The 22,944-nt window shown below is 48.7% G+C and overlaps 1 protein-coding gene across 3 annotated transcripts in view; it reads left to right on the forward strand.

Annotated features, from left to right (window-relative positions):
- The window catches only part of DNAAF3 (dynein axonemal assembly factor 3), a 131,511-nt gene that overhangs the window by 14,641 nt on the left and 93,926 nt on the right, over window positions 1-22,944 (forward strand). For all 3 annotated transcript variants that reach the window (XM_063942829.1, XM_063942830.1, XM_063942828.1), the window contains exon 4: window positions 4,739-4,832. In XM_063942829.1, the coding sequence (XP_063798899.1) occupies window positions 4,739-4,832 (94 nt within the window). The remainder of the gene's footprint in view (window positions 1-4,738; window positions 4,833-22,944) is intronic.

The raw sequence follows: 22,944 nt of genomic DNA on the forward strand, positions 1-22,944 counted from the left end.
ATGGGCCTTGGAGTTAGAGGCTGAAATCTCCTCTGACCATGCTAGACAATGCTTGTCATATATTGTCACAGCTTCTCGCTATATTAAAGAGGCGGCTTCTGATGCCGGTATCCTAGCAGCCAAGGCCTCTACTACGTCAGTCCTGGCTTGCAGGATATTGTGTCTGAGATCCTGGTCTGTGGATCTGGACTCTAGAAAAACCCTGGAGGTACTCCCTTTCAAGGGGGATATTCTGTTTGGGGAGGACTTAAATAATATAGTGGCTGACTTGGCTACTGCCAAAACTGCCTGTCTGCCTAATACAGCTCCTTCTGTGTCGAAGGCCAAAGGCACGTCCTTTCGCCCCTTTCGTCCTTCAGGTAAAGCAAAAGGTCAGGCGTACCATAAGCAGGCCCGCACTTCCAAACCTGGTAAGCCGAAGCCCAAAAGAGCCTGGGCTGCACGTCAGCCAGCAGCCAAGACCGATAAGCCTGCCGCATGACTGGGCGGGCCTCCCCCTGGTGGATCTTAGGGTGGGGGGCCGGCTTATAGGGTATACCCAGGAATGGTTGAAGACCACTTCAGATGCCTGGGTACGGGAAGTCGTCACTCGAGGTTACGCCATAGCCTTAAAAAACCGACCCCCTCATCGGTTTTGCCAGACAGACTTGCCGTCGGACCACACAAAGGCAAACACTCTGCATTCGGTGGTACAGACCCTCCTGGATACAGGAGTCGTAGTACAGGTGCCTCTTGCTCAGAGGGGCCGGGGGTACTATTCTCCCCTGTTTCTAGTCCCGAAACCGAATGGGTCCTCCCGGCCCATTCTCAACCTCAAGGCACTGAACAAATTTGTGAAAGTTTCCAAGTTCCGTATGGAAACCCTTCGCTCCATAGTTCTAGCCTTGGAACCTGGGGACTACATGGTCTCCCTGGACATGCAGGATGCTTACCTGCATATTCCTATAGCAGTGTCACATCAACAATACCTGAGGTTTGCGATTGGCAACCTCCATTACCAGTTTCGGGCGTTACCTTTTGGTTTAACAACGGCTCTGCGAGTCTTCACCAAAGTTATGGCGGTGATGATGGTGGTACTCCGCCGTCAAGGGGTCAGGTTACTGCCGTATCTGGACGACTTGTTAATCCTGGCAAATTCCCCAGATCTTCTCCTGCATCATCTGGATATGACGGTCCGGTTTCTACAAGCCCACGGGTGGCTCATCAACTGGAAGAAATCCTCCCTGGTCCCTGCTCAGAGCATGGTGCATCTGGGAGCGCTGTTGGACACTCACAACCAGAGGTGGTTGTTGTCTCAGGAGAAAGTCCTGAAACTTCAGGACAGGATTCGTTGCTTCCTTTCTCGTCCGCATGTGTCGATACATTCGGCAATGCAGGTGCTGGGCCTCTTGGTGTCAGCATTCGACATGGTGGAGTATGCTCAATTCCATTCTCGCCCCCTCCAGAAGCTGATTCTAGCCAAGTGGGACGGCCTGCCTCACCGGATCAGGTCTCACATGATCTCTTTGGCTCCGGAGGTCCGCCTGTCGCTGTTCTGGTGGCTCCTGGACCGACAATTGTGCAGAGGCCGTCCCTTCTGGATATCCAACTGGGTCCTGTTGACGACAGATGCCAGTCTAAGAGGTTGGGGCGTGGTGCTGGAGCAGCACTCCTTGCAGGGTCGGTGGACCAAGGAGGAATCTCTCCTCTCGATCAACATTCTGGAATTGCGGGCAGTCTTCAATGCGTTGAACCTAGCCCAGCATTTGATTCAGAACCGTCCTGTTCTAGTACAGTCTGACAACGCCACCACAGTGGCTTACATAAATCATCAAGGCGGCACTCGAAGCCGTTTGGCAAAGAAGGAAGCCTCACGGATTGTACGTTGGGCAGAACGCCATCTACCGGCAATATTCATTCCGGGAGTCCTGAATTGGGAAGCGGACTTTCTCAGTCGTCAGGACGTGCATGCCGGCAAGTGGGGCCACCATCCAGAAGTGTTTCAACTCCTCGTGGAAAGGTGGGGTCTTCCAGATGTGGATCTGATGGCGTCTCGACACATTCACAAGGTTCCGGTCTTCGGAGCAAGGACAAGGGATCCTCGAGCAGCATTAGTGGATGCGCTGGCAGTGCCGTGGAGGTTTCGGCTGCCGTACGTGTTCCCTCCGGTGTCACTCCTGCCCAGAGTAATTCGGAAGTTCAAGCAAGAAAAAAGAAATCTGCTTCTCATAGCTCCGGCGTGGCCCAGACGGCACTGGTTCTCAGACCTGCAAGGTCTATCGTCAGAGCGTCCACTTCTACTTCCACAACGCCCAGACCTCCTCGTTCAGGGCCCCTGTGTCTACCAGGACCTAGCCCGGCTGTCTTTGACGGCGTGGCTCTTGAAGCTTCCGTCTTGAGAGCTAAGGGTTTTTCTGAAGAGGTCATTTAAAACTATGTTGCGGGCCCGAAAACCGGCCTCTGCTCGGATTTACCATCGGGTCTGGCATTCCTACTTTGTTTGGTGCGCATCTAACCATTATGACGCTTCCAAGTTTAGTACAGCCAAACTTTTGGCTTTTCTACAGCAGGGCCTAGATTTAGGCCTGCGTCTGGCCTCCCTCAAGGTTCATATTTCTGCCTTGTTGGTGTGGTTTCAGAGAAAAATTGCGACTTTACCTGATGTTCATACTTTCACTCCGGGTGTGTTGCGTATCCAACCTCCCTATGTCCCGCCTGTGGCTCCTTGGGACTTGTTGGTGGTTTTGGAGGCGTTGCAGGAGCCTCCATTTGAACCTCTTGGTTCTTGCTGGCTATTGCCTCTGCTAGAAGAGTGTCTGAGTTGGGTGCCTTTTCTTGTAGTTCCCCATATCTGATTTTTCACCGTGACCGGGCGGTTCTTAGGACTCATCCCGGATATTTACCTAAGGTGGTTTCTTCGTTCCACCTTAATCAGGAGATTGTGGTTCCAGCTTTTGTTTCTCCTGATTTGTCTCCCAAAGAGCGGTCTTTGGATGTGGTACGGGCTCTTCGTATCTATGTGAAGAGAACTGCTTCTATTCGAAAATCTGATTCTCTTTGTTTTGGATTTCACAAACGTGGCTGGCCTGCTCACAAGCAGACCCTGGCCAGGTGGATTAGAATGGTGATTGCGCATTCTTATGTGAAGGCTGGTCTGTCAGCTCCTTTTCACATTATGGCCCATTCTACTCGGTCTGTTGGACCTTCTTGGGCGGCCCAACGTGGTGCGACCCTTGACCAATTGTGCAAGGCGGCTACGTGGTCCTCCGGGAACACGTTCATAAGGTTCTATGCCTTCGATACTGCCGCTTCCCAGGATGCTTCCTTTGGACGCCGGGTTCTTGTGCCCGCTACAGTGCATCCCCTCCCATAAGGAACTGCTTTAGGACATCCCCATTGTCCAGACTTGTGGAGCCCAGTGTAGCCCGCAGCAGAAAACGAGTTTTATGGTAAGAACTTACCCTTGTTAAAACTCTCTGCGAGGTACACTGGGCTCCACAAGGCGCACACCCTGACGCACTTAGCTTCTTTGGGTTGATATGGCATTAGCCGCTGACACTTCTCTTGTCGTGAGAGTGTGGTGTATGTGGCTACTAACCGTTGTCTCTTTTCCTGCTACTGCATTGGGCTGGTTAACTAAACTGAGCTCCTGTGCTGGGAGGCGGGGTTATAGAGGAGGCGGCACTGTGCATTCTGGGAACAGTCAAATCTTTGAGTCTGTTGGTGGCTCGGATCAATATCCTACTCTACACCCCATTGTCCAGACTTTTGGAGCCCAGTGTACCTCGCAGAAAGAGTTTTAATAAGGGTAAGTTCTTACCATAAAACTCGTTTTTGAAGTTGCCAATTTCACTTAAACCTATTATTGCAAAATTTTGTTTGTTCACAGCACAAGTAAGTATTCTACCACTGTTTTCCCCATTTGAGCCATTTTTTAAGTTCCACGTACCAAATGTTTAAAGGACACTCAAAGCGAGTGAGGACTTTCTCTCTGGGTGGCACAATCCTATCTGTAGCTGTTCCCTCCTTCCATACTCCTGTCCTTTTTAAAATACCTCTGCCAACCTCCTTTTAGCACTTTTGGCACTATTCACTTAACTGTAATTGACTACAGACTATGGGGTTTATTTCGATGCGACTACAATAACCCCGGCAGCAGTGCGCACGCACGGGTACCGTCGCTGAATGCTTTCAGGTCACAGTGGAGGTGTTCGCAGGGCAGGTGGGTGCGGTGACTGAGTGTTGTGGAGAAAATGGGGGCAGGTTGGCTGCGTTTTCAAGGTGGCTGCGTGACGTCACATGCAGCAGCTCCGATGAGAGAAATGGCAGCTGACCGCCTGCATACGCAGCCTAGCTGCGGCTGCAGGTGGTCATCCACAATTTCTGCGATCGCAATTTAATGTGGTCGCAGCCGCTGGGCAGGCCATTCTGAATGCTGGGCCTCCTTGCCCTGTGATGGGCGACCCCCAGCATGTGAAACAAAGACCTGCAGATTCTGCTTTTTAATCTATCTGTACTGAATAACCCCCTAAGTATGGATTGACACAAGTTTCCTGCATAGCTTTCTGTAGTCGCTGTAGATTGTGTGTTGCTCCTACAGTGAGTGACAGGTAGGGGGCAGTGCAGAAGTGCTACCTTGAGTGGCTTAAATGGGTAGAGCCAACCAGAGTCTGTTATATATGGTTTCAACAAGTCTTGCCTGTTACGGTCTTCTAAAACTTCTGTTTGGTTTTCTTACTGTACATTTTTAACTTTTTAGTTCTTCATAATCGAGAGTGACCTGGAGCTGCTGGCTCGACAAATGTTGTTTTTGACTTTAGCGCTGGAAGATCCAGAGCAAATGGGTTTACAAGGTAAGATGGAGATGTTCATGTCGGACAAAGTTCATTTGCGGCCACGTTTTAAATGTGATACAAAGGTCAGCATCTGTCTCTGCACATTTAGAATATCACTTGCTTTTCTCTTACGTTGTCAGAACAGATTATAAAGAAAGGCATGTAATGTTCTGTTTCCTTTTATCAAATTCAATTAATACAACCAGCATCAGTATTGAAGAACGTCTCTCTTATTGTTCCGTTGATGAACAAGCCTGCTAATAATTGACACTGGGAAAGGTACAGTAGTTTCAGGTGGTAGTTTTGTGAAGTTTTTTTTCTAAAATAAAAAAGAATAAAAAATAAATATATATATATATATATATATATATATATATATATATATATATATATATATATATATATATATTATAATATTAGAAGCCTTCTGAATATCAGGAGTCAATACTTTAAGTTGCAGTGCAATCTACTATATAAATAATAAACATCTTTTTTCTATCACGCATCTGGAGAACACCGCACACTTACAATTGGGGGTTAGAGTGTGCGAGTATGGAGTTTGGCACAAGCTATAAAAAGAACTAACTCTAGAAAGTCACCATGCCAGAGGTCTCGGGAGCTTTCTGATAGCAGATACATCACCGAGGAGGCACTGTATCGGGTAGGACAGTGTTGGACAGAGTCCCATTTATTACAATCTCCCTCACCCATTTAGTGGGTGATTGCAGTGGCGCACAGAAGGATCATGCCGCTGACAGGATGTCTGTTGCCACTCACCGCTGCTTCAGATCCCGCCGTTGCCTTTCATGATCACAAGCAGCGATCCCTGAAGGGGATTTTAGAGCGTAGAGGCTTCCTGCCGTGCTCTTCCCGCGATGGCAGTCTTTGCTGTTCCTCCCATCACTGTCTGTGGGGGCGGACTCGACCAGTGGCCGGCATTTTTACTACCACTCCCTCTCTCTCAGCGGTCTGACCGGGGAACGCTACCCAACACACTGAGGAGAATATCTGACAGAATCCTGACTCACCCTGTTATTATACAAGCGGGGATCAGGCAATACAAGTGTTTTGGGTTAGATCAGAAATCTGCATCACCCAATTTTCTTTCTTGTCTGCATATGTATCAGTAGTTTCACTGTAATAAAGATATTATTTATCTCACCCTGTTTATTACACAGGCGGGGATCATATCTTAACTAGTGTTGTGCTATTCTAACATAGACAACCGTTGTTTACCTGTTTACAGACATTATGTTTAGAAAAGGAGCTGCTATAGCTCAATCAGTAGAGCTCTGAACCACAGCACACAGAGTCAAGGGATCGAATTCCAGTGGGGCAGTAGTCAGACAGTGTGCTTGGTTGTGGCATTGTTTATTCCATGGTCTGTAAATCCGGAAATCTCCTAAAGGGAAGGCAGGTTCAGTAGTTTACTTTGCATTTTCCCAATGTGGCTCCAAACTTCTTAAAGGTAGCACGGACCCAGGTACCCCATGCTCCGGGACACCAGTTGCGGAGCAGCCGGGAGGTTCCACGGATCAGTCTATGCCTCTGTGGGCCAGAAACACCCCAATCCAGAATAGTACGGATGGTGTAATGGTTAGCATTACTGCCTCACAGCACTGAAGCCATGAGTTCGCTTCCCACCATGCCCCTAACCATGAAGTTGTAGATCTTCTCTGTACTTGCATGGATTTTATTGGGGTTCCAGGACCGGTCCACAAATACCGGTATTGTCAGAATCTACCTTTTCCTTACACTATGACCGTGTAATGGGTCTGGTACTGTGTTTACTACTTAGCCACTAATCTTGGTTAAAATTTTAATGGCTGGGTTAATGTAAAATAATATGTGGAACTATTTCACACAAGACAGACTATTTCTTTCTCTTACGTCCTAGAGGATGCTAGGGACTCCGTAAGGACCATGGGGTATAGACGGGCTCCGCAGGAGACATGGGCTCTCGAAGACTTTAGATGGGTGTGAACTGGCTCCTCCCTCTATGCCCCTCCTCCAGACCTCCGTTAGATCCTGTGCCCAGAGGAGACTGGATGCACTGCAGGGGAGCTCTACTGAGTTTCTCTGAAAAGACTTTTGTTAGGTTTTTTATTTTCAGGGAGCACTGCTGGCAACAGGGGGAGAGAAGCAGGCCTACTTAACTGATAGGCTCTGCTTCTTAGGCTACTGGACACCATTAGCTCCAGAGGGTCGGAACACAGGTGTAGTCCTCGCTGTTCGTCCCGGAGCCGCGCCGCCGTCCTGCTCACAGAGCCGGAAGATAGAAGCCGGGTAAGTATAAGCAGAAAGAAGACTTCAGATCTTCAGTGAGGTGTGTGCCATTGTGTGTGTGTGTGTGTGCGCGCACACACACACACACACAGCACAGCAAGGGTGCAGGGGTGGCGCCCTGGGCAGCAATAATTACCTCAAATAACATTGGCACAGGTATCAAATACTAAGGAGGCAATATATTATAAACCCCCCCGCCAGTATAAAAAAATTGAGCTGGACCGAAGCCTGCCGTCGAGGGGGCGGGGCTTGATCCTCCAGCACTAACCAGCGCCATTTTCTCCACAGCAAGCTGCAGAGAAGCTGCTCCCGGACTCTCCCCTGCTGAACCAAGTAACAGGGCAAAAAAGAGGGGGGGGGGGGGCACATTTATTTGGCGCAAAAAAAGTATGTGTGTGTGTATATATAGAGATAGATAGATATAGATATAGCGCTGCACAGACTGGGACTTTGTTTCCAGTGTCCAGTGGCGCTGGGTGTGTGCTGGCATACTCTCTCTCTTTGTCTCTCCAAAGGGCTTTATTGGGGGGCTGTCCCCATATACGTATATCCCAGTGTGTGTGGGGGTGTCAGTACGTGTGTGTCGGCATGTCTGAAGCGGAAGGCTAGTCTAGGGAGGAGGCAGAGCAGATGATTGTGGTGTCTCCGTCGGCACCGCCGACTCCTGATTGGTTGGATATGTGGAATGTTTTAAATGCAAATGTGACTTTATTACATAAAAGATTGGACAAAGCAGAGTCCAGGGAAAAAGCAGGGAGTCAATCCATGGCTTTGACTGTGTCACAAGGCCCTTCGGGGTCTCCTAAACGTCCCCTTTCCCAGATAGCAGACACTGATTCCGACTCCAGTGTCGACTATGATGATGCAAGGTTACACCCAAGGGTGGCCAAGAGTATCCATTATATGATTATTGCAATAAAAGATGTTTTGCATATCACAGAGGACCCTTCTGTACCTGACACGAGGGTCTGCATGTTTAAGGAAAAGAAACCTGAGGTAACGTTTCCCCCGTCCCATGAGCTGAACGCTTTATTTGAAAAAGCTTGGGAAACTCCAGACAAGAGACTGCAGATTCCCAAGAGAATTATTATGGCGTATCCTCTCCCCTCACAGGACAGGTTACGATGGGAATCCTCGCCCACGGTGGACAAGGCTTTGACGCGCTTATCCAAAAAGGTGGCGCTACCTTCTCCAGACACGGCAGCCCTCAAGGATCCTGCTGATCGCAGACCGGAAACTACCTTAAAATCAATTTATACACATACGGGTGCCCTGCTCAGACTGGCAGTAGCGTCGGCATGGGTGGGTAGCGCAATTGCAGCGTGGGCAGATAACTTGTCATCCGACATTGACACCCTAGATAAAGATAGTATATTGTTGACCTTGGGTCACATTAAGGACGCAACATTGTATATGAGAGAGGCTGCGAGAGATATTGGGCTGTTGGGTTCAAGAGCCAATGCCATGGCAGTTTCGGCTAGAAGGTCCCTGTGGACCCGCCAATGGACAGGTGATGCCGATTCAAAGAGACATATGGAGACTTTACCTTGAGGTTTTATTTGGGGAGGGACTCGCGGACCTGGTTTTCACAGCTACCCCTCAGCAAAAGAAAACACCTCAATATCCGATGCAGTCCTTTCAGTCGCATAAGTTCAGAAATGGTCGGGGCTCTTCCTTCCTCGCCAGAGGTAGAGGGAAAAGAACGCCTGCTACGGCTAGTTCCCAGGAAGAAAAGTCCTCCCCGGCCTCTACAAAATCCACCGCATGACGCTGGGGCTCCGCTGAGGGAGTCCGCACCGGTGGGGGCACGTCTTCGACTCTTCAGCCAGGTCTGGGTTCAGTCGGATTTGGATCCTTGGGCGGTCGACATTGTATCCCAAGGCTACAAACTGGCGTTCGAAGAAGTGCCTCCTCGACGATTTTTCAAATCGGCTTTACCAGCTTCTCCCCCAGAGAGGGAAATAGTTTCAGCTGCCATACAAAAGCTGTGTCAACAGCAAGTGATTATCAAGGTTCCCCTAATACAACAGGGGAAGGGGTATTATTCAACCCTATTTGTGTTCCCGAAGCCGGATGGCTCGGTCAGACCCATTCTGAATCTAAAATCCCTGAACCTGTATTTGAAAAGGTTCAAATTCTAGATGCAATCTCTCCGGGCGGTGATCTTCAGCCTGGAAGGGGGGGATTTTATGGTGTCGCTGGACATAAAGGATGCATACCTTCATGTCCCCATTTATCCCCCTCATCAGGCGTACCTGAGATTCGCTGTACAGGATTGACGTTGCCGTTTGGACTTTCCACGGCCCCGAGGATTTTCACCAAGGTAATGGCGGAAATGATGGTGCTCCTGCGCAGGCAAGGAGTCACAATTATCCCATACTTGGACGATCTCCTGATAAAAGGGAGATCAGTTACTGAAAAGCGTGTCGCTCTCCCTGAGAGTGCTACAGCAACACGGCTGTATTCTGAATCTACCAAAGTCACAGTTTATTCCGACGACTCGACTGATTTTTGGGCATGGTTCTGGACACGGAAAAGAGGGTTTTTCTCCCAACGGAAAAAGCCCAGGAACTCCAGAACATGGTCAGGGACCTGCTAAAACCAAAAAGAGTGTCAGTTCATCAATGCACTCAAGTACTGGGAAAGATGGTGGCGGCCTACGAGGCCATCCAGTTCGGTAGGTTCCATGCGAGGACGTTTCAGTGGGACCTCCTGGACAAGTGGTCATTGTCCCATCTACAAATACATCAGAAAATAAGCCTGTCCCCCAGGGCCAGGGTGTCTCTCCTGTGGTGGCTTCAGAGTGCTCACCTTCTAGAGGGTCGCAGGTTCGGCATTCAAGACTGGGTTCTAGTGACCACGGACACGAGCCTCCGAAGATGGGGAGCAGTCACACAAGGAAGAAATTTTCAGGGAATATGGTCAAGCCAGGCGACTTGTCTACACATCAACGTGCTGGAATTAAGGGCCATATACAACGGCCTACAACAAGCGGAGAATCTTCTTCGCAACCTACCCGTTCTGATTCAGTCAGACAACGTCACGGCTGTGGTGCATGTAAACCGCCAAGGCGGGACAAGGAGCAGAGCGGCAATGGCAGAAGCCACCAGGATTCTTTGCTGGGCGGAAAATCACGTAAGCGCTCTGTCAGCAGTGTTCATTCCTGGAGTGGACAACTGGGAAGCAGACTTCCTCAGCAGACACGACCTCCATCCAGGAGAGTGGGGACTTCATCAAGAAGTTTTTGCAGAGATAACAAGTCGGTGGGGACTTCCTTAAATAGACATGATGGCGTCACGCCTCAACAAAAAGCTTTGGACGTATTGTTCCAGGTCGAGGGACCCTCAGGCAGTGGCGGTGGACGCCCTAGTGACACCGTGGGTGTTTCAGTCGGTCTATGTGTTCCCTCCACTTCCACTCATCTCAAAAATATTGAGAATCCTAAGACGAACAAGAGTGCAGACAATACTCATTGTTCCAGATTGGCCTCTGAGAGCCTGGTATTCAGATCTTCAGGAAATGCTCACAGAAGATCCGTGGCCTCTTCCTCCCAGGGAGGACCTGTTGCAACAGGGGCCCTGTGTGTTCCAAGACTTACTGCTGTTACGTTTGACGGCATGGTGGTTGAACACCAAATCCTAGCTAGGAAAGGTATTCCGGGGGAAGTCATCCCTACTCTAATCAAAGCTAGGAAGGAGGTGACGGCGAAGCATTATCACCGTATCTGGAGGAAATATGTATCTTGGTGTGAAGCCAAGAATGCTCCTACGGAAGATTTTCACCTGGGCCATTTTCTCCATTTTCTGCAGACAGGAGTGGATATGGGCCTAAAGTTAGGCTCCATTAAAGTGCAGATTTCGGCCTTGTCTATATTCTTTCAGAAGGAATTGGCTTCTCTCCCCGAAGTCCAGACTTTTGTAAAGGGAGTGCTGCACATCCAACCTCCTTTGGTGCCCACAGTGGCACCGTAGGACCTTAACGTGGTGTTACAGTTCCTTAAATCACACTGGTTTGAACCTCTTCAAACGGTTGAATTAAAGTTTCTCACTTGGAAAGTGGACATGTTGTTGGCCTTGGCATCTGCGAGGCGGGTGTCCGAATTGGCGGCTTTGTCTCACAAGAGCCCCTATCTGATTTTCCATGTGGATCGGGCAGAGTTGAGATCTCGTCCTCAATTTCTACCTAAGGTAGTTTCGTCGTTTCATATGAACCAACCTATTGTGGTGCCGGTGGCTACGGGGGACTTGGAGGATTCCAAGTTCCTTGATGTGGTCAGGGCCTTAAAAGTTTATGTAGCTAGGACGGCTCGGGTTAGGAAAACAGAGGCACTGTTTGTCCTGTATGCAGCCAACAAGGTTGGCGCTCCTGCTTCTAAGCAGACTATTGCTCGCTGGATCTGTAACACGATTCAGCAGGCTTTCTACGGCTGGATTGCCGTTACCTAATTCGGTAAAGGCCCGTTCCACTAGGAAGGTGGGCTCTTTTTGGGCGGCTGCCTGAGGCGTCTCGGCATTACAGCTTTGCCGAGCAGCTACTTGGTCGGGTTCAAACACTTTTTTGCAAAGTTCTACAAGTTTGATACCCTGGCTAATGAGGACCTTATGTTTGCTCAATTGGTGCTGCAGAGTCATCCGCACTCTCCCGCCCGGTCTAGAGCTTTGGTATAATCCCCATGGTCCTTACGGAGTCCCCAGCATCCTCTCGGACGTAAGAGAAAATAAGATTTTAAACCTACCAGTAAATATTTTTCCCCTAGTCCGTTGAGGATGCTGGGCGTCCGTTCCAGTGCGGACAAATTCTGCAAGGCTTGTATATAGTTGTTGCTTACATAAGGGTTATGTTACAGTTGAGATCAGTCTCTGGCTGATGCTGTTTTGTTCATACTGGTAACTGGTTTAGTATATACCATGTTGTATGGTGTGGGCTGGTATGTATCTCGCCCTTAGATTAATAAAAATCCTTTACTCGTACTATCCGTTTCCTCTGGGCACAGTTCTTTAACTGAGGTCTGGAGGAGGGGCATAGAGGGAGGAGCCAGTTCACACCCATCTGAAGCCTTTAGAGTGCCCATGTCTCCTGCGGAGCCCGTCTATACCCCATATTCCTTACGGAGTCCCCAGCATCCTCTACGGACTAGGAGTAAAAGATTTACCGGTAGGTTTAAAATCTTATTTTTTCTTGTACTCCTGAATTGCCAAATGGCTGAACACAGCTCACCGCTCCTTACTCTGCTTATACTGTGCAGTGAGCCAGGCCTACTTCAGAGGCCAATCACTTGTCCTAGTGGTTATGATCTCAATAGTTATGGTCGCTTCTGAGGCAGATTTTAGTTTTATATTGCCTGGGGTCTAACATGACTTCCTTAGGTAGGATCACTGCGTCCTCAGGATGTACCGCCAATTGGCGGAGTACTGCGCCTCCCTCTATTCCGTTCCTGGTTCTGTCCACGTTTTGAGGCTTTATCTTTGGAAAATGGTGAAATCAATTGTGTCAGGGAGGATGCTTCAGGATAGGAATAAGAAATAATCTACTGAATTTGTTGGTTTCCACCTCTTCACTCACGTTGAGAGAATGTTGATGGAAGTCTGACTCCACACCTGATGCAAAGGTTTATATTTCCAGGGAAATGTCTGTCTCTAGTACACACTGTTGTCTGTTCAGTTTTGGTGTCTCATAATTAGAGACAATGGTGGTCATTCCGAGTTGTTCGCTCGTTGCCGTTTTTCGCAGCGCAGCGATCAACTGAAAAATTGGCAATTATGTGCATGGTACGCAGCGCACATGCGCTAAGTACTTTCACACAAAACTTTGTCGTTTTACCCGAGCTCCAGCGACGTTTTTCAGTCTCTCGAGTGTTCGTAGTATGATTGACAGGAAGTGGGTGTTTCTGGGCGGCATCTCTGCGTTTTCAGGGAGTGTGCTAAAAAACGCAGGCGTGGCAGGCAAAAACGCAAGAGTGACTGGAGAAATGGGGGAGTGGCTGGCCGAACGCAGGGCGTGTTTGTGACGCCAAACCAGGAACTAAACGGACTGAGGTGATCGCAATCTAGGAGTAGGTCTGGAGCTACTCAGAAACTGCATGAATTTATTTAGTAGCAATTTTGCTACTCTTTCGTTCGCAATTCTGCTAAAATACACTCCCAGAGGGCGGCGGCCTAGCGTGTGCAATGCTGCTAAAAGCAGCTAGCGAGCGAACAACTCTGAATGACCACCAATTTTTCTTTATCTTTCGCTGGTGAAGACACTGATCTGATGAAGGTTCTACTAATAATTAGTGGACGCATCCATCATGGGAGAGCCTTAGACGACTGTCTTTACTAACGTACAGTATGTGACCTTAACAGTCACCGCGGATTGACAACGGTGAGGCGGTTATTATATTGGTATTCATTCTGACAGGAATATTCCTACGCCCTCTCCTGGCTAATGCATGAATCTTTAAACCGGTTGCAAATTGCATAATGCAAGTGGTCCATTCTTGTGTCAGAGGATCCTTTTCAAATTATCAATTGACAGATCGGGTCTCTGAAGCTCTATTCCCTGTCAATGTTTTCTTGAATTCTGTTTCTACTGACTGTTGCATGTTTTCCCTGGCTATGACACCATTGTATTCATTTTGGTTGTGAATCGTGGAATTCTGCCTCCAAATTAAAGTGTACTTTGCAGGCAGGAGCAAAGAGCTCTACCAGTAAGGTGTATACCTGCGGTATAACAGGTCGTGGGTTCTCATCCTGAGTATAACGGCTAAGAAATGTGTTTTTTAAAATATGTCAATGGAATATGTATTCTTTTAGGAGGCATTTGTCCGCCTAGAACACGGACTTCCGATAGGTCCTCTGCCGGGTTCACGGAGTTGGGCGGTGTGGTTCCCAGTGGGTGGGAGCTAACTTTCTCCGTCCATTGGATATACTGAATTGTATCTCAAACATATACTCTGAATCTTGGGGAACACGCACCAAGCAGGATTCTTTAGTACCCCTCTTGTTTACACAAGGTCTTAGTTTTTTTATTTTTTACTGTTCCTTTCCCATCACTACCATATTGGGTCGGTTGTTGCAAAAAGAGCTCTGTCTCATGCACCTTTTGTCATACACACCTACAGCGGACCTTGGTTCTGGATTTCTTCCTTCGCAGAGGATGGTGTTCAGGGGTCTTCTTTTCGACCCCAGGTATCTCGAACTTTGGCAGAGTGCAGGATTTACTGACCAGAATAGACTCTCTTCTGCAGTTTCCACAGGGGTCAGTACTCCATGGCATACACTTCCTCTGCAGGATAGTGGTGACTTTACAGGTGGCTCCATTCTCCCGGTCTCATGCCTGGTTTCTTCAATCTCGGATTCTATGTTATTAATCCCAGGCAGAATTGAGTTCACATAAACAGTTCAGTCTCTCAATTCAAATACGACAATATTTTCGTTGGCGACTACACAATCCAAATCTGACCCATAGGACTTCATTCTATCTCGACATGGAGGGTCATTACCACAGTCAATAGTCTCAGACGTTACGGTTTTTGGTTTCAACTCTGGTGTTTTCAAAGACACTGAAGTCCGAAGTGGAGATGTCACTTCTGATCTACGGGCGAACCACTATGCCTTGACTCCAGCTCAAGGTTTTCTACATGGTCTTTCCACAGTGGTCTATATCAACATGTGCAGTGGCACTTGTAGCTGGAGAGCCATCGGAACAGTATCTAACATATGCAGAGGGTGTAATTTTGGGTTCCGGCAATATCTGTTATCTCCAGTTCCAGAATGGGCAACTGGGAGGTGTACTTCCTGGGTCGTCAGGCTGTTCTTCCTTGAAGTATGTGAAATCAGTGGGTATTTCTGAGATTGGTTTACCTCTGTGACTAGCCGACCTATACATCAAGGCATCTTGTCTCTGCAAAAAGGGCTTCCATGGTACTGTGATCGCTCCGGGGATCCTCTTGTGGCAATCGCGGACGCCGTGTTCAGCTCCTTGTCGCTTTCATCTGGCATATTTATTTCTGCCTCTGGCAAAATCTAGTGAGTACTTTAACGCATTTGATCAGTGGCTCTTTCGGTCTTCCTAATCCACTCCGGATTTGCCTGTTGACTCTCCACTTTCAACTGTGTCCTCACCGGGATTTGTCTCGTCTGACTGTGATGGCATGATTGTGGAGAACAGCATCATCGGAGTAAAAATAAAATAAATGTTTGCCTCAGTCGGTAGCCCTACTAATGTTTCCGGCTCACTAACCAATCACAGTGCCCAGAACACTTGTCATCGTTTTGTGCGTATGTAAAGGTCACTCAGCTGAGGTTCTTAGTGTTTTCCGCCTCTTGTCCTTTCTGCAAAATAGCTGTCAGAACTACTTTGTATTATCTTCGGAGATTGGGTTCTGCTCTAGAATTTATTTTCCAGAGCTGGTTACAAACATTCTTATGGATGTTTTGTGTTTTTCCTTCAGTTTTTTTGCATATACAGTTTCCTTGTATGGCTCCTGTTTTTCCTTTCTGGACTCTGAGTTGCGGTTCCTTTCTCTTACGGTGTTTTCGTCTATGAAGTTAGGGTGGTTTTACATACAAACCACAGGTTGTATCTGGTTTTCCTCTTCATCAGCACATTGTGCTTCCTGTGTCGTCCCGGTCTCGTCCAGGAAGGTCGGCACTTGGCCTTATTGATTGTCGTTCGAGCCTTACACATTCCCTTTCCTGTACGGAGTCTGATCGCCATACGGACTTCTTAGTGTTGCGCCCAAGCGAAGTTGCAGGTCTCGAAGAACACTGTGGATCGTTGGGTAACGTCTGCTATCCGGCAGCCTTATGTGTCCTTTGCTGTTTCTGTTCCTGTGCCTTGCCCTCTGCGGGCTTGTGCGACTCTGGCCTTTTGGGGTCATCTTGGCTGTTTGCAGAGGTGCTTCTGTTGTGCAGCTGTGGAGAGCGGCAACCTTCACAGGATTCTATAGTTTCCATACTTTTGGTATGGGTGATTCCTCTGTTGGGAGTCTGATCTTACGGGCGGATTTTCTGCCTGTTCCTCACCCCCTTTGGCTTGCTTTGGGATATCCCAATTGTAAGTGCGCAGCGTCCCCCAGATGGATGATCGAGAAAATTGGATTTTTTTACTTACTGTAAAATCTTTCTCTGAGTCCATCTGGGGGATGCTGCGATCCCTTCCCTCTTGTCTAGTTTATTGTTAGTCTCTGTGTCTCTGTCGCTCTCTCGTTAAACTGTAACTGAGGAGTACTTCCTGTGAACTTGATGGGAGGGGTTAGAGGGGGAGGAGTTGGTTCTTTTTATAGCTTGTGCCAAACTCCATACTCACACTCTAACCCCCAATTGTAAGTGCGCAGCGTCCCCCAGATGAACTCAGAGATTTTACGGTAAGTAAAAAAATCCAATTTCTGCTGCGGGGTACACTTGGTTCTACAGGAATAACATCGGGATGTAGAGTAGGATCTTGATCCGAGGCACCAACAGGCTAAAAGCTTTCACTGTTCCCAGAATGCATAGCGCCGCCTCCTCTATAACCCCGCCTCCGTGCACAGGAGCTCAGTTTTGTAGTTGGTGTCATGCAGTGCAGGCATACAACAGGTGGGCTGCTCCAGCAGCCCTCAGAAGAGCTTTCTTAAGTGAATATTGAAGACTTCAATGGCTGCAGCAGAGGCATAGTGAGTGTTAGATGTCAGTCAGACATCTCCTGCTGCAGCTCCATCACCTCCCCGAGCGGCGCTGTATACTCCTGTGTCCTGGTTGCCGGGTACTTACAGCGGAGGCTCCGGTTTCCATCTGTCAGGCACACACACCACCGAAGCTCTCCAGGATCGCGTGGCCGCACTCAGGGAGGAGGTAAGAGGGTCCCCCAGGCGGGACCCGCTGGAAACCATGATCCGGCGCGGCCGGTGTGGACACTGTGGCAGTACATGGACCCCACTAGACCACCAGGGCAAGGGCACAGGTTGGTTTTACTAAAAACCATTTGCTACATGGCCCGCAGTACCCGGTGGTGAAGTCCAGCAAGGGGATAAGGCTTTGACCTGCAGCCCCAGGGCGCCATTTAGAGTAAATGTTCCCGCCCTGGAGCTCTCTCTCATAGCCGCTGCGTGACTTCTATTACGTGTATCTCACTCAGATTGCTATCCCTATATTCTTTAACCTGAGGGGGCTAAGTGCGTCATGGTTATTATTTATTATAGGGTTTCACAGGATATGCTTATTGTGTATTTCTCTCTGATTTTTAGTCACCGTATACCTCTTGAATCCTCTGTTTGTTTGTGCTGATACACTACACAAGGGGTTCTTGTCAGGTATTTAGCTGCTGATATTGTACTGGGTTGCCTTGAATTGCGCTTTCAGATATGTCAGCTACAAAGGGCAACGGAGCTGGTGCTGATCCCATCAGGCTAATGCTTCAAATTACGGATGACCCAGACCCTGACGCTGCTCCTAAGAAGAAACCTGATAGGTTTAAACGTCAGAAAGTAGTTAAACAAGTTTTACCTCATTCTGACCATTTAGTTGACATTTGTCAGGAATCCTGGGAAAATCCAGGAAAGAAATTCACACCTCACAAGAAGATGTTGGCTCGCTATCCCCTCGCTGCGGAGCCAAGTAAGAATTGGGAAACACCCCCACCAGTGGATTCGCAGGTGGCGCGGCTGGTGGTATCCTCCGCTCTGCCTGTAACTACCATCACGTCTCTGAAAGAACCGACTGATAAGCGTGTGGAAGGTTGCTTAAAGGCGATTTACACCCTGACAGGTGCTGTGCATCGGCCCACTATTGCAGCGACATGGGCTGCAAAGGCTATTGAAGCGTGGGCTCAGGAGGTGGAAGCGGAGCTGCCTTCCAACTTCTCTGATAATGCTAGACCATGTCTATCGTTTATTGTCACAGCTTCTCATTACATTAAGGAGGCGGCTTCTGATGCCGGTATTCTGGCGGCCAGGGCTTCTACTAAGTCCATTCTGGCTTGCCGGATTCTTTGGCTACGATCCTGGTCTGTGGATTTGGATTCTAAGAAAACCCTGGAGGTGCTCCCTTATAAGGTTTTTGGAGAGGACCTCAACAAGATTGTGGCTGACTTAGCTTCTGCTAAAACAGCGTGTCTGCCTAGTACTGCTCCTTCGGTACCGAAGGCTAAGAGTACTTCCTTTTGCTTCTTTCATCCTTCAGGGAAAGCAAAGGGTCAGGCATACCCGAAACAGGCTTGCACTTCCAAACCCACTAAGCCCAAACCTAAACAGGCCTGGGCTTCCCGTCAGCCTGCTTCCAAAACAGACAAGCCTGCTGCATGACAGAGCGGGCCTCCCTCTGGGGGATCCCAGAGTGGGGGGCTGACTTCTGGGGTTTACCCAGGAATGGTTGAAGACCACTTCCGATGCCTGGGTACGGGACGTCGCCACTCGAGGTTACTCTTTATCCTTCAAAAATCATTCCCCTCATCGATTTTGCCTGACAGATGTCCCTTCAGATCAGGTGAAGGCAAAAACTCTTCATTCGGTGGTACAGTCCCTCCTTGACACAGGAGTGGTAGTACAGCTACCTCTGGCTCAGAGGCAAGGGGTACTATTCACCGCTATTCCTCATGGCCCATTCTCAACCTCAAGTTCTTGAACAAATACGTGAGAGTCTCCAAGTTTCGTATGGAGACTCTTCGCTCTATTGTTCTGGCATTGGAACCTGGGGATTATATGGTCTCCCTAGACATCCAGGACGTTTACCTGCATATTCCTATTACAATGTCGCATCAACAGTACCTGAGGTTTGCTGTTGGCAACCTCCATTACCAATTTCGGGCGTTACCCTTTGGTTTGACCACAGCCCCGCGAGTCTTCACCAAGGTCATGGCGGTAATGACAGCTGTACTCCGCCGTCAAGGGGTCTGGATCCTTCCGTATCTGGACGACTTGTTGATCCTGGCGAATTCCCCAGAAATCCTCTTACGCCACCTAGAAGTGACGATCCAGTTTCTGCAGTCCCACGGGTGGCTCATCAACTGGAAGAAATCTTCCCTGGTCCCTGCTCGGAGCATGGTGCACCTGGGGGCATTGTTGGACACTCACAACCAGCGGTTGTTCTTGTCTCAGGAGAAGGTCCTGAAACTTTAGGACAAGATAAGATGCTTCCTGTCTCGTCCGCAAGTGTCGATACATTCTGCAATGCAAGTGCTAGGTCTCGTGGTGTCTGCTTTCAACATGGTGGAGTACGCTCAATTCCATTCCCGCCCTCTGCAGAAATTGGTTCTTGCCAAGTGGGACGGCCTGGCTCACCGTATCAGGTCTCATATGATCTCCTTGTCTCCGGAGGTCCTTTTGGTCACTGAGCTGGTGGCTGCAGGACCAATGATTGTGCAGGGGTCATCCCTTCTGGATCTCCAGCTGGGTCCTTCTGACAACGGATGCCAGTCTGAGAGGTTGGGGCGCGGTGTTGTAGCAACACTCCCTTCAGGGTCAGTGGACCAAGGAGGAGTCTATCTTCCCGATAAACATTCTGGTACTGCGCGCAGTGTTCAATGCTCTGAACTTGGCATAGCATTTAATACAGAATAGACCTGTTCAAGTACAATCGGGCAACGCCACCACGGTGGCGTACATAAATCATCAAAATGGCACTCGAAGCCGCATGGCAATGAGGGAAGTTTCAAGAATTCTTCAGTGGGTAGAACGTCATCTGCCAGCTATATCGGTAGTGTTCATTCCGAGGGTCCTTAACTGGGAAGCGGACTTCCTCAGTCATCAAGACGTACACGCCCGAGAGTGGAGCCTCCATCCAGAAGTATTTCAACTCCTAGTGGACAAGTGGGGCCTCCCAGATGTGGACCTGATGGCGTCTCGACACAGTCACAAGGTTCCGGTCTTCGGAGCAAGGACAAGGGATCCTCAAGCAGCATTCGTGGACGCACTGGCAATTCCATGGAACTTTCGGCTGCCCTACGTGTTCCCACCGGTGTCACTCCTGCCCAGAGTACTATGGAAATTCAAGGAAGAAGGAGGAATCCTACTTCTGATCGCTCCAGCGTGGCCCAGACGGCATTGGTTCTCAGACCTTCAGGGTCTATCGTTAGAGCATCCACTTCTGCTTCCACAATGACCAGAACACCTCGTTCAGGGCCCTTGTGTCTACCAGGATCTGGCCAGTCTGGCTTTGACGGCGTGGCTCTTGAAGCTTCCATACTGAGGGCCAAAGGTTTTTCTGAGGCGGTCATTCAGACTATGTTGAAGGCCCGTAAGCCGGCTTCTGCCCGGTTTTAGTATAGGGTCTGGAATTCTTACTTGGCTTGGTTCGCATCTAATCTTCATGCCGCTTAGCAGTTTAGTACGGCCAAACTTTTGGCCTTTCTACAACAGGGCCTGGACTTGGGCCTTCGTCTGGCCTCCATCAAGGTTCATAATTCTGCCTTGTCGGTTTGGTTTCAGAGAATAATTGTCACTCTGCCTGATGTTCATACATTCACTCAGGGTGTGTTATGGATTCAACCTCCCTATGTCCTGCCTGTGGCTCCTTGGGATTTGTCGATGGTTCTGGAGGCATTACAGGAGTCTCCGTTTGAGTCTCTTGAATCTGCTTTCTCTTGAGGTGTTTCAGCTGGCTATTGCCTCTGCCAGATGGGTGTCGGATTTGGGTGCCTTGTATTGTATTGTATTGTATTGTATTGTATTGTATTGTATTGTATTGTATTGTATTGTAAGTTTCCCTATCTGATTTTTTTTTTTTCACCGTGACCGGGCGGTTCTTAGAACACGCCCCGGGTATCTACCTAAGGTGGTGTCTTCTTTCCACCTTAATCAGGAGATTGTGGTTCCGGCCTTTGCCTCTCCTGAATGGTCTTCCAAAGAGCGGTCTTTGGATGTGGTGCGGGCTCTCCGTATTTATGTGAAGAGAACGGCCTCCATTCGGAAGTCTGATTCTCTCTTTGTACTGTTTGGTTTTCACAAACGTGGCTGGCCTGCTCACAAGCAGACTCTGGCCAGATGGATTAGAATGGTGATTGCACACGCTTACGTACAGGCTGGTCGTCCAGCTCCTGCTACTATCAGGGCCCATTCTACTTGGTCTGTTGGACCTTCTTGGGCGGCCCGCTGTGGTGTGACCCTTGAACAAGTGTGCATGGCGGCTGCGTGGTCCTCAGTGAACACGTTCATAAGGTTCTATGCCGCCGACTCCCGGGATGCTTCCTTTGGACGCCAGGTTCTTGTGCCCGCTACAGTGAGTCCCCTCCCACGAGAAAATGCTTTAGGACATCCCTGATGTTGTTCCCTGTGGAACCCAGTGTACCCCGCAGCAGAAAATGAGATTTATGCTAAGACCTTACCGTTGTTAAATCTTTCTGCGAGGTACACTGGGTTCCACAGGGAGCCCACCCTGATGCCCTTAGCTTCTTTGGGTTGGTATGGCATTAGCCGCTGACACCTTCTCCTGTCGTGAGAATGTGGTGTATGTGGCTACTAAGGGTTGTCATCTCTTACCTGCTACTGCACTTAGACTGGTTATCAAAAACTGAGCTCCTGTGCACGGAGGCGGGGTTATAGAGGAGGTGGCGCTATTCATTCTAGGAACAGTCAAAGCTTTTAGCCTGTTGGTTCCTTGGATCAAGATCCTACTTTACACCCTGATGTTGTTCCCTGTGGAACCCAGTGTACCTCGCAGAAAGATTTAACAACGGTAAGTTCTTACCGTAAATATTTCCTTAAGGATCATTTATGTTTAAATAAAATCTGTGTGTATGTATGGGTGTATTATATATATATATATATATATATATATATATATATATATATATATATATATATATATATATATATATATATATATATATATATATATATATATATATAATCAGAAAACCCAGCACTCACCATAGCAGGCTCACTTATCCTCAACACATCAATAAGTAAATGATGGGGGTATAGTTAGTGAATTGGCCAATGCACAGAAGCCTGCAAACAGATCGCCAATGTACCACACCTTCATGCAGGTCCCACACTATTAGTCTTAAAACCTGGCAACTGGCTCACACATCATATGCCTGCTAGGTTTAATGTGCACCTGCCACGTACCTTATGGCTGTTAAAGGTACACTAGTCACCTGACACTGGCTAATAGATTACGAAGAAACAGCAGAGACAGGTTCAAGATAATTGAGTCTACATAGGGGTGCATGAGAAAGCTAGTGGTTACAGTTAATAAGAGTTAACCATAGATTAACCCCGCAATATACACACAAATATAAAACCACAGCACTTGCGACCCCAGAAGTGGGGCACACAAGTGCACTCACCACTCATTGGGTGGGGTGCACGTACCGTCGGCACTCACCACCCCAGAAGCGGGACACACAAATGCACTTACCACTCATAGGGTGGGGTGCATGGGTGGCGAATGCTGTGGTTTTATATTTGTGTGTAAATCGGTGGTGTACCTGTACTTTAAAGCTGGGTAAACACTAAGATATCATATATATACCAGCATGTATTTGAATCGGAGGCGTCTCTCACCTAAATGACACCCGGTGCTGCACCACTGAGTCCTACAGTGTGCCGAAGGTGCGCAACCAGAAAAGGGTTGTGGCTACACAGGAGGGCGTGGCTTTGTATCCCGATCCCCGTTTTCTTCACATGGGGGTTCTGGAGATGTGGGCTGCAATCGAAAACTGCTGTTCTGCAGTGCCGGCTCCTACATTGTGAAAGGAGTGGGGTGCTGCAAGGAATGCTACAGTGCAGCGCCCGGTTCCTGTCACTGAGCAGGAGCCGGCATTTTGGTGTCACCCCCTCGGCGGGTGACACCCGGGTGCGGGCTGAACTCCCCGCACCAGACTTGTGACGCCACTGATTAGAACAGTATATCATACACATCATGTAGTGTGTACACCCAATGCA

Source organism: Pseudophryne corroboree, chromosome 10 (genome assembly GCF_028390025.1).
Source record: "Pseudophryne corroboree isolate aPseCor3 chromosome 10, aPseCor3.hap2, whole genome shotgun sequence".
Classification (NCBI taxonomy): Eukaryota; Metazoa; Chordata; class Amphibia; order Anura; family Myobatrachidae; genus Pseudophryne; species Pseudophryne corroboree.